The sequence below is a fragment of the Tiliqua scincoides genome, chromosome 5 (genome assembly GCF_035046505.1).
Source record: "Tiliqua scincoides isolate rTilSci1 chromosome 5, rTilSci1.hap2, whole genome shotgun sequence".
Classification (NCBI taxonomy): Eukaryota; Metazoa; Chordata; class Lepidosauria; order Squamata; family Scincidae; genus Tiliqua; species Tiliqua scincoides.
The window spans coordinates 83,541,629-83,560,388 of NC_089825.1; the positions used below are offsets into that span (position 1 = coordinate 83,541,629).

An 18,760-nucleotide genomic window follows, 5' to 3' on the forward strand; every position below is an offset into this window, starting at 1 on the left:
GGTTTGCATTTCCTTCTGGGAAAAAGAGGTCTTTGTTACCCTCATTTTTTTGTTTTCCAAAACCCATATATTAGCACCGAACTACATGGGATATTAAACACATCAGTTTGTAGTCTTCAATTTATTTCCATGTAGCATCCACATGGGGTTAGACTTTGGAATGGCGTGCCATTCCACGTGCTACGGAAGCGTGGATAGCGTGCCACGGAAGTAGGGAGTATTTATTTCTGTGTGTTGTTTTCCCACTGAAAATTGCACCCTTAAAGCAACTATTTGTCCTAACTGTGCACTATGTGCATGGAGGTAAAGAGTTAAATACTCCCTATCACTGTGTTGCAGCCCCCATCTTAACTGTGGTCCTGCACAGCTGATACACGGAAGTAAACTCAAACTACACAGTTATGTGTTTAACGTCACGTCTAGTTTGTAGCTAGGGAGGATGTGGAGAGTTAGGGCTACATGATTGAATTCCTGAATGGCTGAGTCAACCCTAGCGTGAAGCATCTCAGGGACAAGGGGATGGAGGGGGGCTTGAACTAGGAACATCATGACTCAAGGCTGGGCTCTAGCTAGGTTTAGCTGCCTGGGAATCTGTATGTTCAGGCCTTGGAGCCCCCTTCAGGCGTAGAAAGGAACATGTTGTGCAACACAGTCCTTGCAGTTATATGAAGTCGCTGGATTGGTCAGACCTGGTATAAATATAGAAGCCTGACTTCCAGCCCACATCTGGTCAGTACAGCAGCACCTTTTGCCTGTTGCCTTTCAGGATCCACCTCTGGCAACTAATCTCAGGGACCTGGGCAGGAGAACCCACCCCCTTAACCTTGATTTGGATGCAGCTCCACCTAACTTGGACCTGGCGCAGTGATCCATTTCCTTGAATGCAGTACCCTCCACCCTCCCACTCCACAGTTTTAGCCTGACTTGCATGCTTGATCCAGAGGCAGATGCTACTTACCCCAAGTAACTGAGCAAGGTACAATCCTGCATCAGCCATCCAGATGATAAATGCCAAAGAGGAAAGTAAATGTGTGTACAGATGGCAGATGAAGTGATTTTGCTTGTAGGTGCTTTGTCTTTTCTTTTGTCCACATGTCCTTTAAAATGCGGACAATGAAAACTAGACACAGTCCTCTGAGCTGAGAACTAACTGGAGAAGAGCCACACTTCTTTCCTCTAATGTTGTGGATGCAAAATGCACCCACTGATATATCCCTGGATGCAAACAGTGAAGCGCAAGTTTGCTTTGTGTAGTTGAAAAGCAGTACATAAATATTATTAATAACAACACAGTCCAATGCAAATTTTGTTTGTAAAAGTTAGACCTATTCTTGGGTATATTTGGGTGGTTGAATCCAAAAATAGGATTGGTTTTGCCCAATTGGCTCTAGTTTTGGGGGTATGGCATAACCACCCTTATATACAGATTCAAGAAGCTTCCTTGTGAGGAAACCAACGCCATAGTTTCCTCATGAGGAAGCTGCTTGAATCAGCATATAAGGTGGCTATGCAGTACCCCCCAAAACCAGTTGGGCAAAACCAATGCCAGTTTTGGATTCAGCACCCCAAAAATATCCTAAATTCATTCAAACATACTTGGCAACTAAAAAAAAGTTTTTTTATTGTAGACCTGTGTAATAAATACAAGTTCATGCATTTTAATGGCTAAAGCAACGATTGCACAGAAGTATGAATATATAAGTTGGTTTTGCCTTGCTGGATTTTTGGGAGCGGATTGCTAGGTGGAAACTGGTTTTATTTTCCCCACTCATTTCTTCATTATTATTTTCCATAACTATGGGAAGACTAGAAACACCAAGAACAGCCTCTAACCATGCAGTCCTATGCATGTCAACTCAAAAATAAATTCAACTTGGTTCATCAAAACTAGTTCCCAGCTAAGGGCATATATAAGATTGCAGCATAAATCACATTTCCAAGTGAGGAGTGTTTAATTCTCCTTACAGAGATGGTTCCCTTTTAAGAAATCCAGGCACATCCAGCTCCCATTTATTGCAATGAGAGAGTCCAGCAGGGTCTTTCTCTGGCTTTGTAATCAAGGAATCTTAAAAGTACTCAACTTTGACTGGATTGTGTCCATAGTCTTAATAGCAAGAGCAGCCCTTTCCAGTCAGTTTCTCAACTTTCTTTCTTTGCTTTCATGTACTGCTCTCTTTTCTCTCCTCAGCACTTCCTATTTTTTTCTGAATATTCTCTTTGTTTCTTTTTTCCCCCTTTCATATAATCAGTATTTTGTTTTTGTTTTGGTAGGTTCTATTATTTCTGCTTTCCTTATCTACTTTCTCTTGTTCTGGTTTTGGCTTCCCTCCCTCCCTACTCTTTTTTTCTTTCTCTTCTGTTCCCCCCCCCCCACTTTTTCTTTCTCATACATATCTCTGTGTTGCTCTTTTCTCATGCATATCTTCTCTCTTTCTATCTCCTCCCATATTTAATCTTTTTTCTCTTTCTTTGACTTATGCTCTATTTTCTTTCTTATGCTCTTTTTCTTTCTTTCTTTTGTCTTTCTCTCTCTCTCTTTCTTTCATCACAGTCTTTTACTAAATGAGTCAAAACAGACATTTGTCATGTTCCCTACAGGAAGTACAGGGGCTTTTGTTCGAAAAGCTGCTGGCTAAGCAGAACCCCTGACTTTCTATTATTATTTAAACAGGCCCCACTGAGCTTTTTCTCTTGAACACTGGGAGCACACACACACATGCACATATAAACTGCCATCTTTTGCAGAGTAGGATTTCATTTGAAACTCTCTCTTCAAATAATAAATTCAGTCCTACCTAGTTTAGTATTTTTGATGGGGGGGGCAAAGTATAAGTATAAGACTAAGCATATTTTGAGGGATCAGAGAGAGAAATTGGGGGGGGGAATTCTGGGTTGCAATCTTTCAAGCAGTGTGTGTTTATGTGTTTTAAATCAATGTAATTTGCACCCACATAACTGACCTCAGGCTGCAGTCACATAAATATGAAGTTTTTCTATCAAAGTTATTTAGGAGTGTCTTGTTTCTATTTTGTTCACACATGTTTTAAACACAACAAAATATTCTGTACCATCCTCACAAGTGGGAAAATAGCACTGAATGAAATCTTGTAAGGATAACCAAAGTGCTCTGTTCTTTAGAAAGTATATGGTGGACAGAGATATCCTGGAAAGGACCAAAGAGGGCTTTCTTCTCCTAATGTTCATTCTGGGGTTGAACTATTTAAGGAGTTAGGTGTGCATATTCCCCTTTAAAAGAGGACCCTATATTCATGGTTTGTGTGTGGGGGGGGGGCAGGCTGTGAGTAAAAGCCAATTATTCCATGGCTCAGTAGAACCTGTGATGGAAAGGAACAAATTGAAGTATTTTAATTGTCTACATTAAGGGTTTAAACTAATGACTTCTTTATGATGGCTAAAAACCTTTTTTAATATACTAGTATAATAGATTTCTAAATCGTATTGTAGAATCACGTGTATTATCATTAATTTGATTAATATAATCAGGCTTATCAGTCTTTCCTCCCCCCTCCCTTTTTCAAAGTACTGGATTGAATAGGTATTGTGGGGTTTGATTTTGTATGTTTCGCAGTTCCACGATTCTCCCCACTGTTTTGTAGCCTACTTAAAAATAAGAAAAACTGTCTTTAACAAAAATAAGAGAATCTTATATGCCTCGTCCCATTTCACTTTAGTTCGTTGACAGAATAGGGGTTGAAGCATTAATAAATTACATGCACACACCAGTGGACATGGCCCCACTCTCAGATCCCAAATTAGGGTGTTGATGTGAAAGTCCAAGGTCCAGTGAAACCATTCAGACTTCTATGAAGATAAAACGTTTTGGGGGGTCAGAATGAATACTTGTTTCAGCCTTAGCAGTGCTGAAGTGGGGGCAAAGAGGTCTTTCAACACATCCAGAGGCAAAAAACAGCTGGAAGAGAGGTTTTGAATGATTTTATGTGGGGGGAGAGGAGGGTAGATGGAGAGAAGCTTGATCCCTGACCTTATCACCTTTTAAGGGTCTCTTTTGAGGAGGAATTGCAGGGCGTTCAAAGGCTTGAATTGCTCTCTATTTATTTACCTGTTACTGTTTTACCGAAGCAGCATTGTCTTGTCAGAGAGAGACAATAGTACCAAAGTGCCTCTCCCAGGCATTTTCTGAACAGCCCTTGCCATAAACAGCCCCCTCTCTAGTCAGGTTGTATATCTCCCACAAGCACTTTTCTCTTGAAAGGAGATTGGGGGTGTGTGTTGTCTTGTTTTTGTTTTGTTTTTTAACTTCTTTATGGTACCCTTATGTCAGAGATCTCTTGAGGGCTTGAAAGATAGAAAGTGTTGGGAGGGCTGTTTCTACACTGTACCAAGTATTTTGTGACAGAAAGCCCTGAGGATACTCTTTATCAGATGAGAGCAATTTTTATTTTCTGGCTGTTTTAAGTCTCCCAGTTCCGGATTTCTTTTGAAAGTGATATGATGGTGTGATCCTATCCAGCCTATTGCTTGTTGTAATTCTCAGTCCTGACAGGATGGCTGAACATTCATCCACTGATATACCTGGTGTTTAATATTTAGAAAAAAATATATGCTGTGGCTCAGTTTTGTTTGTCAGAAAACTATCCTTTGATTCAGAGGGCTTCCCCTCCATTTGATTTGTGGATAATTTTCTTGTTAGTGAAAAGGGAAGTGCACCCTCTGCCTGCTCAGGGATGTTTTAATCTATGGTAATTTCCTGTAATCCAAGATGCAAGTCTTGGCATTGAAAATGGGTAACAGGTCTTAATCTTGGTATCTTTGGGCAAATAAAGCCCAGCACACGCTATTGCTGATTGCCCAGAAATGTGCAAACACCCCTCTGTGAAGGTTCTTATACATGTGTCTCATAAACTCACCATGTGGTATAATCCCTGCCATACAATTTTCCTCCATAATGTTGCAAACATTGTGTGTGTGTGTGTGTGTGTGTGTGTGAGAGAGAGAGAGAGAGAGAGAGAGATTTCTTCAACTAACATATCTATGCTTTTATCATTACTAATTAGTAGGTATATATTATTGTTGATAATATTTCGATTCTGCTTTTTCTTAAAGAATTCAGGACAGCATATTGGTTCCATCCTCCCTTTTGTTTCCACAACAACCCTGTGAGGTAGCATTCACTGAGTGTACAGGCCGAAGTTCAATTAGCAAGCCTCATGAATTGAGTGGGAATAGAAAATCAGATCACTCTGGGTCTAAGTCCAGCACTTAAGTCCAGTGTCGTGTCCCCCCCCCCCCAATGATGTAAATCACTCTTGGTATCTGGAACTGTTTTGCATTTTGTATTATACTTGGGCTATTCTTCATCTCTGCTTGTGCCATGTTGTGTGGTATGGACTATGTAGCAGATATGTGCAGGATCCTACCTTGCAAGCAGTAGACAAAGGAGGTGTATACAGTATTGGGTGCTGTTTAGGGGCTTTTCCAAACCTGTGACACTGTGTAGAAGCTAAGGGTTAAAGTAATGCATGGGTAGGCAAGAAAATAATGCAGGATAAAGACCTGGCAGGCAGTGAGCTTCTGAAGCCCCTTCCCCCTGTCCAAAGGGTCCTCCGTTCCACCATGATTCTGTGGGAAAGGATGCATGTCCAGAAGAACTTAACAGCTTTGGGAATGCAAAATTGACATGAAATGTTTGTAGGAATGATCTGAGGACCTTAGAAGTCTTCCTGTCTGTTCCTGTATCTGCAAAATCTGTGCCAGTAGTATGCAAAACCCTGTAGCAGGGGGAAAAGCCTGTCTAAGCTGTTCAACTGCAGCAAATTTTAATGCCTTGATATAGTTTATTGTGCTTCCACTCCTCATGGGCAGAATGAGGGGAAAGAGGCAGGATGCATGCAGGAAACTGATGCTCCCATCTCCTGAGTGCTAAAAAATCCTACCCAGCTTCCGCTTTGGTTTTCCCAGGCACTGCTCCAGTACTTTCAAGCTTCACTTCACTTATGTAAGGACTAGAAACTTGTTTTCTTTTCTGTTGCTGAATGAAATTCCAAGGCCCTCTATAGGCTGACTTTTGCAACCAATTCTCAGTTTTGCCTTTACACAGAATTGCAAGGTAGAGAAAGCTCCAGTGATAAATTCTGCTGTGATGCTTGCTTATACAGTATTCCCTCTGATCCTGTTTTCCAGGAACAGCCCTTATTTTCTGGTACCTGTCCCCAGTTAACCACTGTCCCTATTTTTGCCTTTGGAGAAGTTTTTAATGGTGTCTTTAGGATGTAAGGAATTAGCTCACACATGAGCTAGAATTATTCCTGAAGTTTTATTCTCTTCTGCCTAGTCTCTAGCAGTTAGGTCTCAGTTGGGAGCAGATTAATCTCATCTCCAGTGCATATGTTGTATAAATACACACATGTGAACGCTAAGGCATCACCTTGTGCACAGTTTGCCATTTCACATGTCGCAATTAGTGATACTCATTGAAACTGTGACGCACGATTCCACATCATGAGACAATTTTGTTTTTACATAAACTGCCTCCCCCCCTTTGCTGACAATCATATGACCAGGTCTTGCTTGTTACTGGGTTAATTTTCTTTTTGTGGATGTCTAAACACAGGATGCCAACATGCTGCTGCTTTTCTCTGCTTCACAATCGCCTATCAAGATGGTAAAAGGTGATGGAATGTGTGTTGAGTTGTAACTCTTCTATAATGAGCATGACCAGATCCATTGTGAGACTGGACATCCTTAAGTTTTTTTAAAAAAGAAGACTGTTGTGAATCTACTGACAGAGCCTTCTTCAGACGCCAGTGCAGGACAAGCTGTTGCAGTTAAATGACTGCACTGTGGAGAAGTAGAGTGTTCAGCATTATGGATTGAGTGGGTGTATATGTGTATGGGCAATTCAGCCAATGATCTTTTAAGCAAGAGTAGGAGTGTTAACAAGGCTACTTGACTATTTTAATTTATGAAATGTTGGTGGGGGATGTGCTTGGATATGTTTCTTTACTTGATGTTGTGGAGAACACTTGTTGAAATTTGCCCTGGATGTCTTTGGTAGCAATAATATTTCTCCCACAACTGCAAGGACTAGAAACTTGTCCTTCCTTTTAAATGAGAATTGGATTCATTTCTTGGGGAGGTACTAGCTTCTGCACACACATACATACACTTAACAATATAATAAAAAATAGTATATTTTCTGAATATGGAAACCGATCCCATAAAATGTATTGATGAGTTTAGTCGATAGGGGCTAAGAGCTGTAAATCCTCAATTTGTCTCTCATCAACTGTAAGTCTGTGAGCTGACGAGGCAAACTTCAGGCCCTGTTTTGTACTTTAGGGATAATTCTTGCCTATTTTACAGGGTGATGGTTAGGATCAGTCAGACAGTAGAGTAGCTTGAGCGCTTGAACGTTTGTGATGGTTTTAAGTGCTTTTCTTCTTGTTAAAAGAGCAACCTGGTGAAAAGTCCTGTGTGACGTGAAAGTCTGTCTGTCTGACTGTCTGTTTGTCTGTCTGTCAAGCATCCGCATTCCAAAACACTGGCTTACATGTCTCTGTTTTGTTTTGCAAGACCCAAAGTGGCTGCTGAGACTTTAATTCTGTTTTTAATATTAGAAGTATTTCAAATATTAGAATTTCCACAACCTGGTCTAATGAACTCCACGTCATGGTCCTGCTTGCCGGCACGGTGGGCCAAGCAGAATTGGAACTTGCAGCTTTGGACATGGAGGGGTTTGGCATATTTGCCTTGATTGCTGAAATTGCTTGCTTAAATTTTTTCCCCCTGCTTCCTAAAGAGAGAGGCTTGTGTGTTTGTGTACCCAGAAATATAGATCTGTATAAGAGACATCCCTTCCTCCTTTCTTCCTGCCCTGCCCTCTGCGGTCCCGTCACTGGGCATCCCTGCGTCCATTGGCGGTGGGTCTGGTTTTGGCTGTGCGGTGGCGGCAGCGGCATGCCGGTGGCAGGCGAGGAGGAAGGGGGGAGCGCCCCTGTGATGTCACCGGGAAGGAGCAGGCCTGTGAGTGGGTCATTTGGAGGTGAAGCTTTTTTGCAAGGAGAGTTCAGGCGGAGTTCAGCTGCATAGCATTACGCAAATGAGGGGCGGCTGGAGCAGCAGCAACAGCAGCAGAAGCCTCCCTTTCCGAGAGGGGTGATGCAGGCAACAGGGGCCGCCCTGGCCAGTTCCTTGCCACAGCAAAAAGAGGGGACCCTCCTGCTTCTTCTCCTGGTGGAGCTCTGGGCATGGAGAGAGCACACAATGATGCAGCTTGGTAGCTGGAGGCAGCTGCTGCTGGAGAGGCATCATTTTTTTGTATGCCTGTCATTTTTCCCCCTTTGCATTTCTCCTCCCCTTCTTTCCTTCCTTCCTTTCATTCATTCATTCATTCATTTTTCTCTCTCTCTCTCTCTCTTCCTTCCTTCCTCCTTCCCCCAGCCTGTGCTTTCCCGCAGCTGGTTGGGGCTGCGCAAGACGCAGAGCGTGTCAGGTAAGGAAAGAGTTAAGCCAGCTGAGAGCCGACTTTTCGTGTCAGGAAAGATTTTGCGCTGCCTTTAATCTATCTGTCCTGCACATCACACGCACGCAGGCGCGCAAGCAAGCAAGCACACTCTCCCCCCCCCTCCCAGGGAGAGAAGGACCAGGCAGCTGGAGAGAAAACCCTTCTGCATCCAAGGAGACTGGAGGGTGCTGGGCCTCTGGCACCACCTCAAGTGCTGGGAGACCGACCGAGCATCTGTACATTTTAGTTCTCGTCTTCCTCCGCCTCTTTCTGTGGCAGGGGGCAGAGATGTGATTTTGAAATATATATATATATTTCTGTGTGTCTGTATATATAGACCATAAGCGCAGTCTCTATGCATTACATTCAGTCCTCTGCCAGACAGGAAAAGCTCTTGAATTCTAGCCGGAAGCCTTACTTTTTCTTTCTTTTTTTTTGTATATGTGAGTGTGTGTGTGAAACTTTTTTCCTTTTTTTTTCCTGGAGGGAGTTGCTGCAAAGAATACTTCCCCCCCCTTCTTTCGCTTCTCTCCTCTTGTTAGTTTGGGAGAAGGAGAGGGGATCATGGAACTGAACAGGAGGCGGAAATGTGACCAAAATGCTCTCTAATACCAGGGAATCTACTTCTGCTTCTTCAAAGAATTCTGCTTGTGGGAAGGTTGAGTGTTTGGGATTTTATTATTTTTTTTCAAGTAATAATTCCCCCCACCTCTTTTGGATTTATAAATATCTTTTGGTCTTGAAACGGGAGAAGCGTCTCAGCCCTGGATTGGCCGTTGTGTTTTCCCCAGGGATGCGCCTGGAATAGAAGATTGAAGACTTGAATATTATCTTTTGGGTATTTTTTTACTTTAAGCAAAAACACTGGTGGCCAACCGGGCCTGTTTGGCGGATTCCCCAGCCGCATTTGGATTCCCTAAATACCTCCCCGCTAGGGATTGAGAGAGATCAGAAAACAGAAAACAACCAGACAAACCTCCTCTCATCCCTCTGGATTCGTCGCCACTCTTGGATTCTGCTCTCTGATCCTTCGTAAACCAAACTTTTGCCCCACGTCCCTTCTTCCCGCCCCAACCCCCTTTTACCCCCTTGCTCTGCCTGGAGAAGATGTACGAAAGTGTGGATGTAGCTGGCTTAAACAGCAGTCCTAACCCCTTCTTCATGATGGATTTTTACAACCAGAACCGTGCGTGTTTGATCCAGGACAAAGGACCCGGGAACCCCAACCCATACAGCACCCCTGTGCGCAACCAGCACTGGAACAGTTCCAACCACTGTACGTATAATGAGATCCTGGGCCTGACCTAACTGGGGTCACACCCCTCCCCTGTTGCCAGCTTTGATGCAACCTTATTAATAAGAGAGGGCAGAGGCTGTAAAGTGGCCGGGGAGTGGGGGCAGCTGGGAATATGGGATCTGTCATCTGTACCTTTGCAAAGCCTGCATTGCTTTATAGGTAGTGTAAACCCACTCTATTGTGATATAAAATCAGTCAAGCCGTTTTAGGATTGAGAGCACAGCTGCTGTGCTTTTAATAGCAGTTTTGTGTGTGTATGTGTTACCTACTGCGTGATGAGAGACCCTCTTTGGAGAGAATTGTGTCCTTCTAGGACACAAGACTTCCTCCTCCCCATCACTCTGTTTGAATGGTTTCAGATTCTCAGTGGAAATTCTGACCTTTGGCTCTCCTATTAATCTGTAGATGTTGGTGAATCTGTTCAACTCTGTTTCATCTGGCAAGTTACTTTTACATTTGGTTGAGAGGATTTTGTAATGGTGCCAGGATGTTCAACCCCAGTCTGTAGAATGCTGTGGTTAGGTTTTGGGGCTCCCGCTTACGTAGTAGGAACTCACTCTCTCCCTGAATCTAAGCTACCATCTTCCTTGGTGCAAACAAGGACAACTTCCAGTATGTCTTTTATCCATAGATACATTGGATTGCTTTCTTCTTTCTCTCCACTCCCCCCACTGCCCCACCAAACCACTCCCCAGTTGTGGATACAAAGTCCGGCAGCCTATTTAGTGTCTCCTATCTGTTGTTAAGCACTGTTTCTAGGTAACACTCCAGAGCTGCCTTTGGGGGGGGGGGGGAGATAATATTTTTTTTGTTTTTGTAAATTTGAGCCAGTTCTGAGGAGGAATGCAGGAGAGGTTTGCTGTGCAAAGTTAAGGCCCTCTTACCCACTCACCCCCACTTCCAGCTGGGTGTTCAGTTCCCAGCTCCTGATAAGGTCTCTGACAAAATCCAATTAACTAAACAGTACACCAAGCCTTTAATCTTTCTATATATACATATGCGAACAGCCTCTGGGTGGGTGGGAGGGTGGGTGAGCAAGTGGAGTGGGGAGGGAGTAGTGATAGCAGGGAAATGGACTGAATTTTGGGTGCTGACTTCCTGCAAAAAAAGAAGTTGTTTTGATTTTTTTTAAAAAAAATAAAGTGTTATTTTGTCATTGTTCCCATGCGTGAACATGACTTAATGAAACCACAGACCTTTCTAACCAAAAATCCTGCCTCTCTCCCTCCCAGTCTGTTTCTTGGCCAAGTAGACCTTATTGTTCTGCTTAAACCTCTCTCTAATTGCTATCCCAGGCCCTTCCTGGAGCGTGTGGGTTGTTAATCAGTCTGTGATTTGGATTGAGTTGTATATATTCCCTCCCTCCACCTCCAGTTTTTTCTTTTTTCCCCTCTTTCCCAGACCAGGGATAGAGATCATAGCATCAAATCTGAAACTTCAATTTCTTTTGCACAGAGCCTGTTGGGGGAGTGTGTGTGCATTGGGGGGGGGGGGGAAACGACCTGTGACAGAACCAGAATTCCACCCCTGGCTGGGAAGCAGAGGGTGGACTTTGCATAGAAATGATGAATTATGTGCTACTTAGATTACGTGCCTGTCATTTGGGAACGAAACCCAAACATCAGAGAGCATTGTCTGGTGTTGGAGAAGTAATACTGAGCAGGATTTGACTGTTCAGATAACTTCATGTGTATTACCTCAGGGCCAGTTTTTAGAGTCAGCAGAATTGAATGATACTGTATAGGTTTTCCTAGACTGTACCAATTCAGTCTAAAGCCAGAGTGGGGTGTGCGTGACATTTTTGCATACTTCTCTGGGGGGGGGGGAAGCATTAATTTTCTGCATGTAGAAAATTGGGGAGAGGAGAGATCTCATCTAGCTTTTGTTTTGCTTTGTTTGCTTTGTGCAGTTGAAAGGTTCCCCTGTCTGTGGGAAATATTTATTTTTCACCTTTTTATACCACCTTTCCTCTAAGGAGCTCAGGGTGCTGTACATAGTTCCTCCCCTCTGTTTGTCCTCACAACAACCCTGTGAGGTAGATGAGGCTAGGAGAGAGTGACTGGCCCAAGGTCGCCCAGGAAGCTCTGAGGCTGACTGGGGATTTGAACCTGGATTTTTCAGGTTTAAGTTCAGCAGTGGAACCACTACAGCATCCTGGCTTTCAAATACTAAAACATGCACCTACACACAGACCCCTGCATGCTGAAGTGATGCAAACTGTTTTAATTCACTTCCCATTAGACATACAGCAACACTAAAAGGCAAACCTATATTATTACCCAGTATTGTAGTTTCAGAGGCCTGAGGTGAGAGAATTTGGGACATCCCAGCCACCGCCCTTGGTCAACTGTACCACACCTGTGTGGAAGGTAAGGCAGCCTCACCTGAATGACCCTTATAAGATAATCTAATGCTGCTTGCCTCTCTTCATACAAACACCTCCCTAAAATAACTCAAGGATTAGTTGGCTAGCAGATCATCCTGGAAGCTGTGGGCAAGAGGAAGGAGTAGATCCATAAGTGGCTGGGTCATATCTCCAAGAAAGCACACACATCTGCTCCAAAATTCATAAACACATCTATTAGCCTCCTGTCCTGTCAAAGTCAGGATCTTCCTAGCTCACCCTAGCTCTTCTGCCAAAAATCCCCCCCCCACAGTGAAACTCTGCACAGCAGCAGCAGCAGTGTCCATACAGCTTCTTGCTGAGGTTTGAAATTTTGTGACCTATACACAGCTTCCCAGGGCGGTAACCTTATTTTCATGGGGGGCTACTGTGGGATGCAGCATGCGTCTTCATTGGCATGTGCAAAAGCCTATAAATGTTGTGTGGAGCCCTCTCATGGGAAGGAGCTTTTTGGAGCGAGGTAACATTTGAACCAGCCCTGAGATATTGGAAGGATGAATAATCCAGTGTAATGTAGTGTTTTAAGTTTGCAAAGTATTTACCTGGCTTTTATGCTATTGCTGTATGCGCATGATAGGGAGACACTTCTTGAAATGAGAGATCTTATTCTGCAGCCTTCTGAAACTGCAGTAGAAGACCCAATGCTACTAACTAGAATGCTGGGGTGGGATGCAGGAAGATCAGATATGATTTGTTAGTGATGAAGCTCTCTGGAAGTCTTAGGTCAAATTATCTCTTGGCCTAACCTACCTCTCAGGTTAGTACATTTTTTTTTCTCAGCTTATATACTTTTGCTGTTAGCTGCATCCATGTTAGGATTAAATCATTGAGGCAGAAATGTACATTGGAAACAGAGACTCATAACAAGATAATAAAATGGAATAATCCCCATCAACCACACAGCTTCTTGGTGGAAGGGCAGCACACAAATGTAAAAAATAAACTTGCTACAGTTGACCCTGTGAGGAATTTCCTGGCTCTTATTTTACAAATACAGTAAAATAGTGGTTGTCACACATTTAGCATTGGGACCCACTTTTTAGAATGAGAATCTGTCAGGACCCACTGGAGGTGATGTCATGACCAGAAGTGACGTCATCAAGCAGGAAAATTTTTTAACCATCCTAGGCTGCAATCCTACCCACACTTACCCAGGAATAAGTTCCATTGACCATCAATGTTAAAAGAATATATGCAGTACAGGTCTGTAACATTTCCCCAAATGTAGTCACATACCATGGTAGCATCAAGTCTAATATATTTTTTAAAAATCTTGAAATGAATAGGGACCCACCTGAAATTGGTTCACAACCCACCTAGTGGGTCCTGACCCACAGTTTGAGAAACACTGCACTAAAGGACTCTGGCAAAGCTAAGAGTGAGTTGCCCAAGGCCCATAATCAGTCTGTAGCAGAGGCAGGACTTGAACCCAAATCAGATTCAAGCTCACCACTAACACTGGGTGATCAGGCTCTGTTCCTCACCCAAGTTGAGAAGATTTGGGAATTTATTTAGGAAGGAGCTTCCCCCGCCCATGCATTCATTTAAAAGCCCCTTATCTGACTCTAATAAAGACTCTTGCATCGCAGTATGTTCTGCCAGATGTTCTTCCCATTTAAGAAACTTGACTGTCTTAAGAGGGTGTCCTCCTAATTCCAGGACAGTATCATTCTATAGCAATAAGGGAACCCTAATACAGTATAGCCACATTCCATTCTCACATAGAATGGATAGAGTTCTCTTGGGACAGCATTTTTGAACCTTCAGTCCTGAAAGGTGATCTCACCTAGAGCGAGAGCAAATGTGCCTGTCTGCACACAGAGGAGCAAGCTCAAAGAAACCCAAGCAGTGAGAAAAGTGCACAGACAAAAGTAAAGAGGACTGTGCAAACAACAAATGGAATGTTTGCCTGGGTAAGAACATATAGCTAAAAAACCACACCCTCAAGCAGCCTGAAAAGCAACTACACACAGAGAGGAACGGCTGCAGTAAAATGCAGACTTCAACATGCTCAAACACAGTGGCGTTTCTGACCTTGATGGTTCAAGGCAAACGTGCAGGCAGTTAATGGCGTGTGTATATGTAAGCTGGGAGAAACCGTACATGGCTATGCAGCTCTCCCTCTTTCCCTAAATGCAGGCGGAGCACACAGGACCAGAGACATGGCAGATGCACAGAATTGCTCTTCTTGTAGAGGAGAGAGAGAGGTGGGCCAAAAAGATTCAAGGCCCCCAAATTTGGCTGCTGTTTGCCACCAGTGTCTGACATTGCTAGCTGACCTTTCTCCTTTTTCTTCCCTCCCCACCCCAGCCCTGTTTCCTTTTCCCAAAAGACCACGGTAAAAAAGAAATTAAACCAGCTCTGCTTCTACCATTCTCCAAAGGGATCTGCCCACATCTATCACAAAAACCTGGTTTAGAAGCTGTATTCCAACCAAATCTTAAGATGTGTTTGAGCTTCTGAAGTGAATGGCCTCCGGGGAGATTCCCTGTGAGCAGCATCCTTTGGCCTTAATCCACAAGTGGGCTCATTATGTCTCAAGAAGCTCCTTTGTGTATCTTGTCTCTTTCTCCACTACCTCTGGGACACCCCCTTCCCCTTTAATCCCAGTGCCCCCACCCTTAGATAGGATGGGGAATAGCCCCCCCCCCAATCATTCTTCTGTGGCATGCTGGTTTATTTCATGCTTTTCCCCCCCTGCTGTTCATTCTCCCCCCCCCCCTTCAAGGGAGTAAGCCAGGAGGGTTTCCCCCCTGGAATAAGTTGCTTTGCTGGTTTCCACTGAGGTCCCCTTCCACACCTTCTGTTTATTTTGAATGAAAAAGAAAGCACTTGGGGGAATCACGGCTGTTGTAGGATGCATATATGTGATGGAACAGGTTTCAGGGATAGAACCAAAAAGCTGTGCATGTGTGTGTGTGGGGGGAGGGGGGGAAGATGCATTTTCTTTTCCCTGCTCCTTCCCCCAGCTGAATCATGCAAGACCCATGAGAAAATCAGAGGGGAGAGGAAGACGTCAGACCTCATTTCTGGCGGGCCTCCTCCTGAGAATTTGCTTGCTTGCTGTCATTGGTGATGTTTGTGCCTGCCTGTGAAGGAGGGGAGGGCAGGAGGGAGGAGGGGGAATGGCAGCAGGGGAGAGCTGCAGAACCGGAAGTCAGGGATGTCTGCAGCAGGGTTATTTATAGCTGAGGCTGGCTTTCCTGGAGATTTGCGTGGCGCAGAAGGGAAATCTCTGGCAGTTCCCTATGGCTCACAAGGGAAATCCTTTTGGCGTGGGTTTACATGGGAGAAGGAGCCCTACATCACCCAAAGAGAAGATTGAGGTTTATAGCAAGTTTCTCAGGCTTGGTTTCCGCATTGGTCCTGATTCTTTGTTCTCGGGATCCTTTTTGTTTGTAAGAACAAGTGCAGCTGGGGCTAGAAAAATACGCCTGATTTTTTTTTTCTTAAAGCCAGCATCTGTTTTCTATGCATATAGACATCCAGATCTCTAGGATTTTTTTCAACCCCATTCCTCACCCCAGTAGGAATGGATCTCCCATGTGTCATTCCACAGAAACTCAGAAATGACCCCTTCACCACCTCCTCCCCACACACAAACCCAGTGACACAAGTGTAGCCTTGCAATGCACTGTGTGTAACACACATCTTTGCTATCCCCTCTTTTTGACCACAGCCTCCACTTTACCTCTGTAGGTCGCTCAATGGTAAAGCTGAAAAAATGCTCACGGTAGCATTTTAAAGCTAGGCACCCTAGAATAGAATCATACCCAGGACTGTCCAAATTGTGGTCCAAATTCTGCCCCATGGAGATAAGAATTCTAGAACTGAAAGGAATAATGTGCTTTACATGAACTTTGCATAGTGTCTTCTGCTTACAGAGGTGTAGCTTTGGGATTTTAAAGCAGGGACGTGAAACTTGGTTTGCAAATTAAAAAAAAAATTGGACAGCCATCTCTTCCCATAGTAACTTTTGCAGTTATGCAGGGAGTGGTTTAGTTTGCATGTCTGACAAGCGGTGGTATCTTCAGCCAGTATTCATTGGGTGAGCTGTGATATCCCTGCTTTGAAATCATAGCCCTGCTTTGAACACACTACAGGAAAACACCATAGTGAAATCACAAGAGCAAACAGTTGTGGAATTCACGGAAACTCTTTTATTCACCAGATGGTATAATCTCAGCCTCAGGACCTTACAGCCATAAAAACTAGAGTATTAAATGACTCACTTCATAAGATTGTTGTGAAGGTTGGACCAAGATAAAAACTTGTAAATAAAATGTGCTATTCATACACAAAGATGTTACAGATGAATGAACTCCTTTGCTTTCCGTAGAACTGTCTACCATTCCTTATAATGAGTCAAGTTCTTTCTATAGTTGCTGTAAAAATGAAGCAATATAGCATTCAATAAAATATCAGATATTTTAGGATAGGACAGGATAAAATAACATGAAATAAAAGATCAAATGCAAAAGCTTTTGGCAGAGTAGACACATTAAATGCCTTCAGTGCAGGACTATGGAGAAGTAAATGAATCAAACTGCCAGGATTACATTAATGAGTTTGTCTGTGATCTCTTCTTTTGTTTAATTGAGTGATAGAAGCATTCTCTGACCCATGGCATCCATGAATCCATGGCATAAGAATTTGGTGGTGAGTATAAAAGTTAACGAAAGACAGGTCAAAATAACATCATGTGCAGATAAAACTGTAAATGCAATAGTGGTTTTCAAAGTGTGTTTCAGGGGCATCTTGGGGTTCCTTGAAAACTTACTGGGATTGTTCTCTGCTGCATACTTCTTCCCAAGTCCAGAGAACGGGCATGGGGGAAGGTGGGCTATTTATTTTTCACATTTTTATACCGTTCTTCCTCCAAGGAACTCAGGATGGTGTATGTAGTTCCCTCCTTCTATCTTTACAACAACCCTGAGAGGCTGAGTGACTCAAGGTCATCTAGGAAGCTTCATGGCTGAGTGGGGATTTGAACCTGCATCTTCCAGATCTGAGTCCAACTCCCAAGCCACTATGCCTTCCTGACTTTAATGTGTAGCAAGATGAAGCCCAACTGCAGATTCCTTTGCAGGCAAATCAAAATGGAGAGGATTCCCTGAGGGTTAAAAGTATGCAAATCATAGCACCTGCCCCAAACCTGTCTGTGGCACATCTGGCAGGGAATGGGGCCCAGGGGTCCACTCAGCTATAAAGTCTTATCCCTCAAGAATATCTCCCTGAAACCCAAAGCAAAGCTTACTTTTGTTAGTTAACAAAGCCCATTATATCTGAGGTCCAGGTTAATGTTTTGTTCTTATCATGAGGTTTAACCAGACTTTTTTTTTTTTTTTTACTGACAGCCTGCACCCTATATATCAGTGATTTTTCATCTTGTGGCACACCAGCAAGGCACTATAATGGCCAAGGCACACCATCAGCTTTTTGACAATCTACAAGGCTCACTGTGCTGTCAATGGGGGCTCACATTCCCCAATGGTCCTATTGATAAATGATCCTCTGCCAAATTCCCGCGGCACACCTGGGGACCATTTGCGGCACACCAGTGTGCCACGGCACAGTGGTTGAAAATGGCTACTATATATATTCACTTAAAAGTAAGCCCCACTGATTCCAATGAGGTTTAACTTGCTTGTACACGTACATAGAACAATCTTCTAAATACTGCCAGGCTTTTGATAGTTTGAAGACTGCAAATTTTGGGGGAAGGAGGATGTGGCCATCTGGCAGCACTCCAATCTCTCCCCCCCCACATCCCTCTTTGTGAAATATTTACTGTCGTATTTGGAGGTAGTGTGGGAAACAAAAGACAATTCCCCCCCATCCTGCAAGTCTGTGAAGTCATTAGGGACTTTCTGGAGCTTTTCTATTTTTGAAAGTAGTTGCTAACTTTTTCCCCCCGAAGAAATTTGTAGGAAGTGACCAACAGAGGTGATAGGTTCTGTTTTCAATCATGGTTTGGAAGACTCCTGAACAGTGTTGGGAGGGAGCGACTGTGGTAGCATGACCAGAGAACTGGTGTGTAGTGGCTAGAGAGCTGGGTTTGTATGTAGGAAACAGAAGCCTAGTTTTCACTGTGATCGTCTTCTTGTGCCCTGACTGTAGCAACCTCAGACTGCATGAGGGCGCATGCGACTGAAATTCACCCATACAGAAAGGTTCCTGTGCCTAGAAAATAGTATGTCCAGGAAAAGACTAGACTAAATTTAATCTGTGCAGGGAATTTTTATTATTTAAAAGGGTGTTGTGACCCCCCACCTGCAGTTTGAAGTGGTACAGACAAGGGACATATTTATCTTCTTGGTGAAAGCTAAACCTTAGATTCAGATTCTCTCCCAGGGTCATGATGGAAGTAATGAGGCCTTAGGTAAGTCACTATCTCTTAACCCAGCATTTGTCAATGTTTGTCACCCACCGTACCACTTTGCATGGTCCACCTATTGGAAGTACCAATGGAAGTAACTGATGATGATGTCGTCTCCAGTTATTTTCAGATAGGGAGGCCAGACGCTACACAACAAGCGCCAGTAAGAGGCTCAGGGCAGACGGGAGGGCTTTT

The 18,760-nt window shown here is 43.6% G+C and overlaps 1 protein-coding gene across 2 annotated transcripts in view; it reads left to right on the top strand.

Moving 5' to 3' along the window:
• Nucleotides 1-18,760, top strand: part of RARA (retinoic acid receptor alpha) — a 161,281-nt gene that overhangs the window by 92,810 nt on the left and 49,711 nt on the right. The window contains exon 1 of one of the 2 annotated variants that reach the window (XM_066627268.1): nt 9,059-9,761. The exons of the other annotated variant lie outside the window; for it this stretch is intronic. Coding sequence (XP_066483365.1) covers nt 9,593-9,761 — 169 coding nt within the window. The 5' untranslated portion in view covers nt 9,059-9,592. Of the gene's footprint in view, nt 1-9,058; nt 9,762-18,760 lie in introns of those variants that run through there. 2 annotated transcript variants of the gene reach the window in all.